The following is a 13,210-nucleotide window of genomic DNA, read 5'->3' on the forward strand; positions in this document are numbered from 1 at the left end:
TTAATCCAGTTCCAAAACAGAAGTGAATCTATGTGTTTCACAATTTCTACATGTGGCTTTTGACTTTATTTCTTTCCCTTCCTGTCTTTTTTTTTTTAAAAAAAAAAAAAAAGGATTTAAATGTTAGCTTTTGTGAAATCATTCTGGGATATAAAAATAAAGTTTCAAAGAAACATCAGGGAAGGAACTGTCTGGAAATGTTGCAAAGAGGATAAAGGGAAAGAAGACATAGAAGATAGAAAATTGTGAAGGCAAAAAGAAGGGGGGAGAAGGTCAGATTACCCTGGGACTGAAGGTGAGACTCTGCTGGGGGAGGTGCCTCAGGTTGCTCATCTTTAACTCCTATCTCAGAAGTCATTTATGATCTCAAAAAGTGCTCTTCGTATGATTGTTATGTTTTATAAGAAGCTTATTTTTTTCTTTAAACAGGTTCTTTGCATTGTAGGGAGCTTTTCAAATTATGTTTACATAATTACCCCCAAATAATAGAAACAATTAATTTCTATCTTGTATTGAATGTTTTAGAGAAAGAATATGGGGACAAATGGCAGAGTAGTCAGACGCTTCCTGTGGGCCCTCTTAAAACAAAGATCTGACAAATAAGTGAATTGATTATACATGACAATCTAGAAGCCCTGAATATCAAAGGTAAAGTTGAGGAATCAGACTGAATGGATGGGGGAGGGGCAGAGAGTTCAGAAACAGCAAGGAGTTGCCAGACCTGACCTGGCGGGAACCAGCACCCTGCAGGTTGGATCGGCTAGCATGCATGGTGTGGCAAACTGTGGTGCTGGGGACACACTTCCCACAGTAGGAAAGATCGAATGACAAAGAGTCTGTTCAACCCTCCAGAACCAGCAAGAAAGGGACCTCAATCAGCCAAAGATAAGTACATGCATCTAATCTACTGGGCAAATCAAAAAACACTCCCTTTGGGAAGAACTTCTTTCCCATTTATCTGTTCCCACCCCACTCTACACAATGTCCAGGCTGGCTTCAGCAATTGCTGTGTCTCCTGGGCTGGGAGTAGGACCTCTTATGCACTCTAAGCCATTCTCCTTTCTTTGGAGATGGAAAAAATAACCTGCCAGCTGGCAGCATTGGGTGCAGAAAGCCTAGCTGCAAAACCCATCCACCTATACACTCTAGGGAACAGGGACATGCTTTCCTCTCAGCCCCAAGCCTTGCTCAGTGCCTGAACGCCAACTACAGCCAGATACTTGTGCCTACTCCAATCGCCCCTGCCCACCTAAGATTGTAGGTGAAAGCCTCCACCACACAGTTGGTGACTGACTACCTGGACACCTGAGCTGAATCCACATAAGAAAAGTAAATGGACTGTGCTCATGTACCTAGTAACAGCTCCAACCACCTGGTGACAGGACATTAGAGATTCAAAGGAATAAAAATCAAACTATCTCACACAAGCAGCCTATTTGGGCATATCAAAACAAAACACAAAGCTAGACCACAGTACGCAAACATAAAATAAATAAATATAATAACTTATTGATGGCTCAGAGACAATAGCCAATATCCATTCACATAAAGAGGCAGACCATGATGGCTTCAGCAAGCACCCAAAACAAAGAATGAAGAAATCTGCTGGAGGAAGGAAAGTTCTTGGAATTACCAGTGGTAGAATTCAAAAGATTAATATACAGAGCTCTTGAAGAGATCAGGAAGGAGATCAGGCAAAATGCAGAACAAGCCAAGGAACACATAGACAAAGCATTAAAAGAACTCAAGAAGGTTATTCAAGAGCATAATGACAAATTTAACAGGCTGAAAAAATCCATAGAGAGACAACAAACAGAAATCCAAAAGATTAACAAAAAAATTTCAGAATTAGACAACTCAATAGAAAGTCATAGAAGCAGAATTGAGGAAATGAAAGTAGGAATTAGTAAGACTGAAGATAAAGTACTTGGAACCAACTTATTTGAGGAAAAAATCAGATAAAAGAATTAAAAAAAATAAATATACCCTAAGACTAGGTGGGACTCTATCATGAGAATAACCTACAAGTGATTGGAGTGCCAGAACAGGGTGATAACAGAAAATACAAGAGAATTGTTGAAGATTTGTTGGCAGAAAACTTCCCTGATATCGTGAAAGATGAGAAGATTATGTATCCAAGAAGCAGCTAGGGATCGGTTTTTTTTTTACTCAACAGAAACCATACAGGCAAGAAGGCAATGGGATGACTTATATAAAGAATTGAAGGAAAAAATTGCCAGCCAAGAATCATATATTCAGCAAAACTATCTCTCAAATATGAAGGTGAAATTAGGACATTTCCACATAAACAGAAGTTTGGGGAATTTGTAAAAACCAAACCAAAACTACAAGAAATACTAAAGGGAGTTCTTTGGTTAGAAAATCAATAATATCAGATATCAACCCAAGACCAGAACACTGGGCAGAGCAATCAGATGTCAACCCTTTAAAGGAAACCACAAAAAATAAATCAAGATAAAAAAAACGCTTAAAGGGTAACAGCGATGTTATTATGGAAAAGAAGACAATATTAAAAAAATAAAGAGGGAATAAGAAATGTCATAGATCTTTCATATGGAGAGGAAGACAAGGCAATATAATGAAATAAAAGTTAGGTTTATATTTAGAAAAATAGGAGTAAATATTAAGGTAACCACAAAGGAGACTAACTATCCTATACATCAAAGTAAAATACAAGAAAAAAAGGGAGACTCAGCAGAAACAAAATCAACAACGAATAAGAGCAAAAGCCAAAAAAAAAAAAAAAAAAAAAACTACTCAGCACAAAAAATTAAGTGGGAAAAAGAAACTGTCAACAACGCACAAAAAAGAAATCAAAATGATGGCACTAAATTCATACCTATCTATAAATACGCAGAGCGTAAATGGACTAAATGCACCAACAAAGAGACAGAGAGTGGCAGGACATCAGGAAATAAAAGAATGGTTTAAACTTAGGAACATAGGAGTAAATATTGAGGTAACCACAAAGGAACCCAAAAATTCTGCACATCAAAATGAAAAACATAAAGGCTCAGCAAATACAAAATCAACATCAATGACAAGAATGAAAAGAAAATACATAAATAATAATGATTCAGCCCAGAAAATTAAGTGAAACAAAGAAACTGTCAACAACACACACACACAAACCATCAAAATGACAGCACAAAACTCTTACCTATCAATAATTATGCTGAATGTAAATGGATTAAATGCTCCAATAAAGAGACAGAGAGGGGCAGAGTGGATAAAAAGGAAACACGATCCATCTATATGCTGCCTACAAGAGACACACATTAGACTTAAAAACACAAACAAACTAAAACGCAAAGGATAGAAAATATATATATCAAGCAAACAATCAAAAAAGAGCAGGAGTGGCAATATTTTTCTCTGAGAAAATAGACTTTGAACTAAAATCCACCACAAAGGATAAGGAAAGACAATACATAATGATTAAAGGGATAATACACCAGAAGGACATAATCATAATAAATATTTACACACCCAACCACAGGGCTCTTAAGTACATAAAACAAACTCTAACAGCATTGAAAAGAGGAATACACAGCTCCACAATAATAGTAGGAGACTTCAGAAAACCACTTTTGGTGAAGGACAGAACATCTAGAAAGAAGCTCCATAGAGACACAGAAGATCTAAATGCCACAATCAATTAACTTGACCACATAGACATATACAGAACACTCCACCCAATAGCAGCCAAGTTCCAATGCACATGGAACATTCTCTAGAATAGACCACATATTAGGCCATACAGCAAGCCTTAACAGAATCCAAAGCATCAAAATATTACAAAGTATCTTTCCTGACCACGAAGTCATAAAGAAATCAACAACAGAAAAAGCAATGGAAAAAAAAAAAAAATCAAACATATGGAAACTGTACACCTTGCTCAAAAACTACTGGGTTATAGAAGAAATTAAGGACAGAATAAAGAAATTTACAGAATTGAATGAGAATGAAGACACATCCTACCAGAACCATTGAGACACAGCAAAAACAGTGCTCACAGGTCAACTTCAGCAATAAATGCACACATTCAAAAAGAAGAAAGGGCCAAAATCAAAACATTAACCCTATATCTCGTACAAATAGAAAGAAAGCAACAACAAAAAAAAGCCTTTGGGCACAAGAAGAAAGCAAATAATAAAAATTAGAGCAGAATTAAATGAAACAGAGAATAGAAAAACAATTGAAAGAGTTAACAACACCAAAAGCTTGTTCCTTTAAAAGATCAACAAAATCAATAAACCACTGGCCGAACAGACCAAAGAAATGCAGGAAAGGAAGCAAATAAGCTGAATAAGAAATGAGATGGGCAATCACAACAGACCGAACTGAAATTAAAAGAATCATATTATGAAGTTAAAAGAATCATACTATGAAAAATTATTCTCTTACAAATTTGACAACCTAGATGAAATGGACAAATTTCTAGAAACACACTACCTACCTAAACTAACACAAACAGAAGTAGAACAACCAAATAAATCTATAACAAGAGATGAGATTGAGAAAATGTAATTTAAAAAATCCCAACAACAACAACAAAAAATAACCCTGGCCCAATTCACTTGAGAATTCTACCAAACGTTCGAGAAGAGTTAACACCACTACTGCTAAAGGTATTTCAGAGCATAGAAACAGAAGGAACACTCCCAAACTCGTTCTATGAAGCCAGCATAACCCTGATACCAAAATCAGGTAAAGATACCACACACACACACACACACAATTACAGGCCAATATTCCCCATGAACATAGATACAAAAATCATCAACAAAATTCTAGCCAATAGAATTCAACAACATATCAAAAAAATAACTCACCATGACCAAGTGGAATTCATTCCAGTTATGCAGGGCAGGGCTGGTTCAACATTAGAAAAACAATCAATGTAATCTATCACATAAAATAAAACAAAAGATAAGAACCACATGATCTTATCAATTGATGCAGGAAAGGCATTAAACAAAGTCTAACACCCATTCATGATAGAAACTCTCAGCAAACTAGGAATAGAAGGGAAATTCCTCAACATAATAAAGGGCATTTATACAAAGCCAACAGCCAACATCATCCTAAATGGAGAGACTGAAAGCATTTCCCTTGAGAATGGGAACTAGACAAGGATGCCCTTTATCACCACTTTTATTTCAACACTGTGCTGGAGGTCCTAGCCAGAGCAATTTGGTTAGGAAAAGAAATGAAGGGCATCCAAATTGGTAAGGAAGAAGTATAAGTACCTCTATTTCAGATAATATGATCATATACACAGAAAACTCCAAAGAATCCACAAGAAAACTATTAGAACTAACAGAAGATTTCAGCAAAGTAATTGGATACAAGATAAACATACAAAAATCAGTTGGATTTCTCTACACCAACAAAGAGAATGTTGAAGAGGAAATCACCAAATCAATACCATTTACAACAGCCCCTGGGGAAGATAAAACACTTAGGAATAAATCTAACCAGAGACATAAAACACCTATACAAAAAAAAAAAAAAAAAACTACAAGATCTACTGCAAGAAACCAAAAAAGACCTACAGAAGTGGAAAAACATACCTTGCTCACAAGGAATATATTAGCCTGAGGGACAAAAAAACCACCTAAACCAGAGACTCCATCAGCCTGCGACCGGAAGAACGAGATGTTGCCTGGCTACCACTAATGAAGGCCCTGACAGGGAACACAACGAAGAGTGCCTGATGGAGCAAGAGAAAAGTGGGGTGCAGAACTCAAATTCTAGTAAAAGACCAGGCTTAATGGTCTGACTGAGACTGGAGGAAGCCCAGAAGACACGTCCCCCTACTCTTTATTAGCCCAAAACTAAAACCATTCCTGAATCTAACTCCTCAAAGATTAGACTGTACTATAAGACATAAAATGATACTTATGAAGAGTGTGCGTCTTAGCTCAAGTAGATGTTGTTGTTGTTGTTAGGTGCCGTTGAGTCGGTTCCGACTGATAGCGATCCTGTGCACAACAGAGCAAAACACTGCCCGGTCCTGCGCCATCCTTAGAATCGTTGTTATGCTTGAGCTCATTGATGCAGCCACTGTGTCCATCCACCTCTTTGAGGGTCTTCCTCTTTTCCGCTGATCCTGTACTCTGCCAAGCATGATGTCATTCTCCAGGGACTGATCCCCCTGACAACATGTCCAAAGTACGTAAGATGCAGTCTCGCCATCCTTGCCTCTAAGGAGCATTCTGGCTGTACTTCCTCCAAGACAGATTTGTTCGTTCTTTTGGCAGTCCGTGGTATATTCAATATTCTTCGCCAACACCACAATTAGATACATGAGACTAAATGGGCAGCTCCTGTCCGGAGGCAAGATGAAAAGGCAGAAAGGGGAAGGAGCTGGTTGAATGGACACAGGAAATCCAGGGCAGAAAGGAGGAGCGTGATGCACATTATAGGGAGAGCAACTAGGGTCATATAACAATGTGTGTGTAAATTTTTGTATGAGAAAATAACTTGAACTGCAAACTTTCACTGAAAGCACAAAAAAAAAAAAAAGGAAGAGAAAAAAATGTTTTGGAGAATAGGGAAGAGGCAAAACTTTCCAATTCAAATTACAGAAATACAGAAAGGAAGCAAAATGTTACAATTTCTCACCTCACAAAGATAGTCGTTAGCTGCAGTCAATCACCCCTGACTCACGGTAGCCCCATTCACAACAGAATGAATAGCTGCCTGGTCCTGCACCATCACCATGATTGATTGTACTTCTGACTTTTGTGATCCATAGTAGCCCATCCATTTTGTTTTACACTAAGTAATTTTCAGCATTCTTTATCTTGTCTCAGTCCAGCTCTGTTCATTTTTGGAGAATTTCTCTATTATACATTAGTGCATGCACGTCCACACACACACACATATATCTTTGTAGCAGAGTCATTGAAAACAATGTTGGTCTCTACAAAGAGCTTGACGATTCTCATGATGGATTTAAGCCTCATCTCAAATAGCACACCTTCCTGTCTTTTCTATGCCTTTACCTCTCGAACATTCTACTCTTTAGGGTGGCTGCCCACATTGGCTTGCTCTTTAACTTGTGTTTGTTCCCCCCAACAAGCTCCTTCATCAGCTGGTGTGTTAACACAGAAACTTCTTATATGCATGCATGGTCCCTTAATACATTGTAGGTTAGGGAACAAAGAGGACCATGGGACTCAAGGCTTATATAGTTGAGATGGAAAGGAACTAGGAGAGGTCTATGTGCTGAGGAAAAGGAGAAGGGGAATATAAGAAAGCCTCCTTGATGAAGTCTGTGCTCAAGATATGTGATGGTCTTGTGGTCAGCTTTGATGGAGTCAAAGAAAAAAAAATTACCTACTCTTCTGGGATCTAAGATTAGAATTTGCAAGAATGCAATCATACTGTTAATCATAAATCTCTAGGAAAAGTTACAGCTAAAGCTTTGGGGGAGGGGGTCTGCCTTTTCTAGGGTATATTCTGTCAGTGCAGTTTGTGTGTAAGGGCCATACAGGAAGTGGAGGGCAAAACTGTTTTCTGCTACCCTGCACTTGGCTTTAAAAAGGGTATGGGCAGGCGACAACACATGTGCAAGGCAAATACATAGTGAAGGTCTGCGACTCCCAACCCTGACTTCTAAATGCCTAGTCACTCTGCCTTTGGGATTCTTAAAAACATGCTGAATTATCTCATAGGGTGATCATAAGAGATCTTCAAGTACTTGCGAAGTCATTACTGGCAGATCTTATAGCCCTTAGATGACTTTAGAGATAAGGTTTCCTTTGGTTATTTGAAGGAATTTTCCGAAATGACAACTGACTTGTTATTTATGCACACCCTATGGGCAGTTAGGAAACGCTGGTGGTGTAGTGGTTAAGTGCTACAGCTGCTAACCAATGGGATGGCGGTTCAAATCCACCAGGTACTCCTTGGAAACTCTATGGGGCAGTTCTACTCTGTCCTATAGGGTTGCTATGAGTCGGAATCGACTCGACGGCACTGGGTTTGGTTTTTTTTGGAATGGGCATATATCACTACAATGACATCCAGTTAGAACAGGTGATATTAAATGTATTCCTCTCTTTAGCTAAAGTATCTAAGATACCAATTCAGTCTTGTATTCAGGTAAGCCTCAGCTTATTGGTCAGGGTTGTTTTTGATGATAAAATCACCCCAAACTTTCTCCTTGTGGGCTAAAGTGGAGTCTGCACAATTGCTAATACATTCTGCCGTACCTGGATTAATGCCTTGAGTCAACTAGGAGGGGAAATGCCGAACAAGAAGTAAGCTCCTGCCATTCTAAGGTACACCCAGATGGTTTAACATATTCATTCAAATGCATAGTCCAGAACACTGGGTGGTATGTTTGAGATCAAATCTGCAGTTTGGTCACATCTTTCTTTTTGGAATCCTATTGCTAGTACCCTCATTTAAATGCTGTTTGGGATGAATAAATTGACTTGGTCCCAGCTTCTGTCAGTCACATTAATCACAGTATCTGACAGAGTTACATACTCATGGGAGAATTCAGCCAAAACAGTGTAGAATTGAGGTTAGATATGGGTGGGACAACATTTTCCATGGGACTTGAGTTTCTGTACATAATGTGATCAGAGGTATATACAACCTTTATTTTATATTATCTCTTCAAAGATATTTCTATATAGAACAATCGTGGAATTTATAGAAAGTGTCTTATTCTGGAAAAAAGGATAGGCTCATTTGAAGCCTTGATGGATAGAGTTATTGGCACCTTTAGAGCAAAGGGAAGGAATGCATACTGCCCATTATAAAATATTTGGGTTCCTTAAACTCAGGGTTTCTTACCTGTAATGCAGTCTACTAAGTATGCAGATGCTGCCTGTCCCTATTTACATTGCTTTTGGAAACTAGGGCTTAAGAAACTTGTGCAAGAAATGCTGATGCTCCGGGTACTGCTATCATGTTTTTACTGACCCAGGAATCTCATGTCTTCTGTCAGCATCCATGAAACTATGCCAAACTAACTTGCTAGCTTGCAAGTAGGGTAAAAGCTCACGCCCTTCACAATTATTATTAGCTTTTGTGTAAGAAATAAGAAGGAATAAGAAAACATAATGCATAAGCTTTTTTTAAAAAAAAAATAAAAAAAGGAAAGGAGAGGAAAGGAGAGGAAAGAAAAAGAAGAAACAGGAAAGAAAAGGAAGGATAAGCTAGGAAGTTTCATTACCTATGGGGATGCATGGGTAATGAGTTACATTATTACAGCTTATAGTTACACTACTCCCTATAGTTTTAACTTTTTGAAACGTATTAGTGTTTATATATTAATATAAACTAAAACCAAACCAAACTCACCGCCATTGTGTAGAGGCTGGCTCATAGCAACCCTATAGGACACAGTAGAACTGCCTCATAGGATTTCCAAGGAGATTCAAACTGATGGCTTTTTCATTAGCAGCCAAGCTCTTAACTGCTGTGCCACCAGGGCTCCACATATTAATATATTACATATTAAATACTGAATAAAAACCAATAAATAATGGGAAAAACTGAAGATGGACTAAAACCCAAACAAAAATTAACTATATTCACATAAATAATATAAACATACTGAAGGGGTTTTAGGTTTGTTAATATATTCAAAGTGCTTGCCACATTCCTATTATTATTATCAAAGAATTATAAAATGTTGCAATAAACTATAGCATGCCCAAATGATGAAATGTCACTGTCACTGAAATATTTTAACAGAAAGTTAATATTATGAAATAAACAAAAAAGCAGGAAACAAAATTATGAAAACAACCCATTTTACTACTGTTACATATAAGTAGCTATATCTAGCCTGGTGGCGTAGTGGTTACGTGCTACGGTTGCTACCCAAAGGGTTGGCAGTTCGAATCCACCAGGCACTCCTTGGAAACTCTATGGGTCAACTCTACTCTGTCCTATAGAGTCGCTATGAGTTGGAATCGACTCAACGGCACTGGTTATATCTAGCCACATGCACTTAGTTTAAAAGACAAAAATATAAAACCTCAAATGATCTTTTCCTCTCACTGTAGCATGTAAAATATAGAAATATACTTTCTTTAAATTCCATATTTTATTCATAAGAATACATTGGCCTTGTAATAAAACCAAAAACATTAATAAAGATCAGGGCACTTTTGTGGCATCAGTGTGTCTAAGAAAAACTGATGTCTAATATGAGTTAATGTTTTCCACATTGTCTCAAATTTCCTTGAGTGTTGCTATGTAGAAGAAAATCAGCCTGCTGGTAACTGACAAAATAAAGCCACCATGAGAGCTAAGTATGAAAGAGCAGAGTCAAGACCAGAAGGGTTGTCCTGCTCAAGCTTCAGCATATATAGTCACAAAAACTGAGCAGACTCTTAATACCATATCAAGTGTCCTGTGGTATTTCATTAGTGACACTTATAAGGCACACTCAACATTTAATGACATGATTATTAAACATCGCAACTATGAAGTAATGGAATATTACTTACCCATGAACACGAAACAAGCCTTCTTTGTGTGACCTGCATCTCCCACTGTATACATGTAAAAAACTGCTGACAAAACAGAAAATAAGCAGCTGCTGTATGTTGAATGGAAACCCTGGTGGCATAGTGGTTAAGTGCTACGGCTGCTAACCAAGAGGTAGGCAGTTCAAATCTGCCAGGTGCTCCTTGGAAACTCTATGGTACAATTCTACTCTGTCCTATAGGGTCGCTATGAGTCGGAATCGATTCGACAGCAGTGGGTTTTGGTGGGTATGTTGAATAGCAAAGGAAGGAGCTCAAATAAAACAGAAAGAAATGCTTTAATAATGTATCAAAATAATGTATCAAATGATGTGGTATAGCTTGGAAATCATGAGAGAAAATGAACTAAAGGGGCAGAAATAAAGGTGGTCCACTGAAGCAAAAACACTGAGTGAGGAAAAAATTGTCAGGTTTTTTAAACAGTTGATATTGCTAGAAAACCATTTAAACAACACATGTTTAGAAGAAAAATCTGCTTGTTACAGATTATTCTATTATTTAGTATCATATACAAACATAAAAAGAAAATATGTGTATATATACACACATATGTATGATATATTTTACATGTGTATGTATGATGTGTGTATGATACATTATATATGTATATATATGTAGATGTATGTACATATATATACATCTATGTATGTATATGCATGATACAACTGATAAGGTAAATTGATATCAGGAGCCTGAAAAACTCTCTCTGTCAAATTCAATAACATAAATAAACGTAGAATTTGAGAATAAGATCAATACGATGCTAGCACAAAGAAAAAATAATGAAGTGGATTTTTTATTGCAGAGAAGTTTCACATTTGGAAAGAAATCACGCATATTAAACCAACGGGATTCTTTCACATGGGCCACCAGAACGATTAAATTTTAAAAAGAAACCTCTTCACTTTATGAACTATTGCATCATTGTCAGTGCACTTTTTAAAAAAAGCCTCCCTAGACCCTCTTACATAGACGGACCGTGTATTCTGTAAATCTTTTGTAACTAGGTTGTCATTATGAAAACTATATTCTAATTACTTTACGATACAGTGCTATATTTGTGATTGTCAGGTTTACTATCTAATCAATATCTCTTATATACCAACTTTCGCATAAAATACAAATTTAAAAGACCAAAATGGCTATCTTGGATACAGTTTACATGAGTAGATCAAAATTCTGACTTGAACAACTCCTTATTGTAGAATACATACTAAGCTTTGATCTTTATAAGCCTTAGTTTCCTCAACTGCAAATTGTGGGTAGTACTTCTGTATCTGTTGTAATAAAATTTTAAAAAATTATGTAAATTGCTCAGTATAAGAACTAGCACAAGGAGGACTCAAAACAAATGACAGTTTTTATATCTGTGTGTTTGAAGTTTTAAGGAACTAATTTAAAAAAAAAAAAGGCTCACCTACAGCTCATGCTTACTGTTTAGTCTGCTAGTGAGCCCAAACTGAGAGATTTAAAAGTAAAACTATAATCAGCAAGAGATTAAGAATCTAACTTCATTGAGAATTACACATTAAACAAATACCTATTTCAGGAATATATACCCAAAAGACATAAATACTTCCTGGAATGCTCTCACAGTGCTGGCTTGCTAATCTATACTGAGTTTGGGGAAGACCGTTCAGTTTATTTTCCCTGTTCTGACCACAAACGCGTGGTTTCTCATTACACTTTACTGCTTTCAGGGCCCCTTGAATAGTAAATTACCAATGCTGGCATTTGTGTCACTTAAATTAACTGTTGAGAGTGGGTTGGGAAGGAAGACATATCAGAGACATTCATTCATTAGTTAATATAACTAATCTTTCGATTTGCATCGCTTTATCTAGAGTATTTCCTTTGCTATGTTCTCTTTTACTAACCTTTATAACCGCACGATTGGCACAGGTCGAAGCAGCAAAGAATTTCAATAATAGCATTTCTTCAGAACTATATGTACATCTTTAACTCTTAAAAGAAGCGTAAGATAAGCATAAAAAAAAATTCTATAAAAGAAATAAAACACTGATAAGATAAAAAAGTTCTGATAGTGTTTTTTAAAACTTGCAGTTTCTGTTAAATTTTAGCTTCTTTTAGTCAAAGAAGCTTCTGTATCTTTTCCCTTCCCTCTTAGACAAGCGCCTGCAATCCTAAAGCATGAATCCAGCAATACTTTTGTAAATGAATCTCTATTGCATTCATACCGTTAGCCTCTGAACAGATGTCAGAAAGTAAAGGTTGGCTGCCTCCAGATCAAGTTGCTGCTGCCAACTCTCGCGAGCTTTGTCAGTAACAGTTGATTATAATGTCAGTGCAGTCCAATTTACAGACTAGGGCAGCGGCTGCATCTTGAGTTTCCCTGAAATATTAGATGATCTCAACTCCTTGCAAACTTTATTATCTTTGTTACACCGAGTCGGGTAAGTTGCTCTGAATTTACATCTTCGCGTGGGCAAGTTACTATGAAGCTCGTTCTGTAGGATTGTGATCCTTCACGGGTTTGCTGTGCCGTTTTGGAGCTCTGTGGGGGACAGTCACTGAAGCTTGCAAAGGGGACAAATCTTCCTGTTATTCAGAGTACACAGACTAAGTCCATTTAACTGCTGAAGAAATGATACAAAACCGTAACACTGTAGAATCCCTGTGATGTACGTTCTTATGGAGCTACCTAA

General features: G+C 37.1%; 1 protein-coding gene across 4 annotated transcripts in view; it reads left to right on the forward strand.

Moving 5' to 3' along the window:
* The first annotated feature begins 12,844 nt into the window (after positions 1-12,844).
* Positions 12,845-13,210, forward strand: part of BCHE (butyrylcholinesterase) — a 109,470-nt gene continuing 109,104 nt past the window's right edge. For all 4 annotated transcript variants that reach the window (XR_007515060.1, XM_049867312.1, XM_049867313.1 and 1 more), the window contains exon 1: positions 12,845-12,958. Coding sequence is in view for 3 of the 4 variants with exons in the window: in XM_049867312.1 (XP_049723269.1) it covers positions 12,910-12,958 (49 nt within the window). In the remaining variant the exon portion in view is untranslated. The remainder of the gene's footprint in view (positions 12,959-13,210) is intronic.

Source organism: Elephas maximus, chromosome 23 (genome assembly GCF_024166365.1).
Source record: "Elephas maximus indicus isolate mEleMax1 chromosome 23, mEleMax1 primary haplotype, whole genome shotgun sequence".
Taxonomy (NCBI): domain Eukaryota; kingdom Metazoa; phylum Chordata; class Mammalia; order Proboscidea; family Elephantidae; genus Elephas; species Elephas maximus.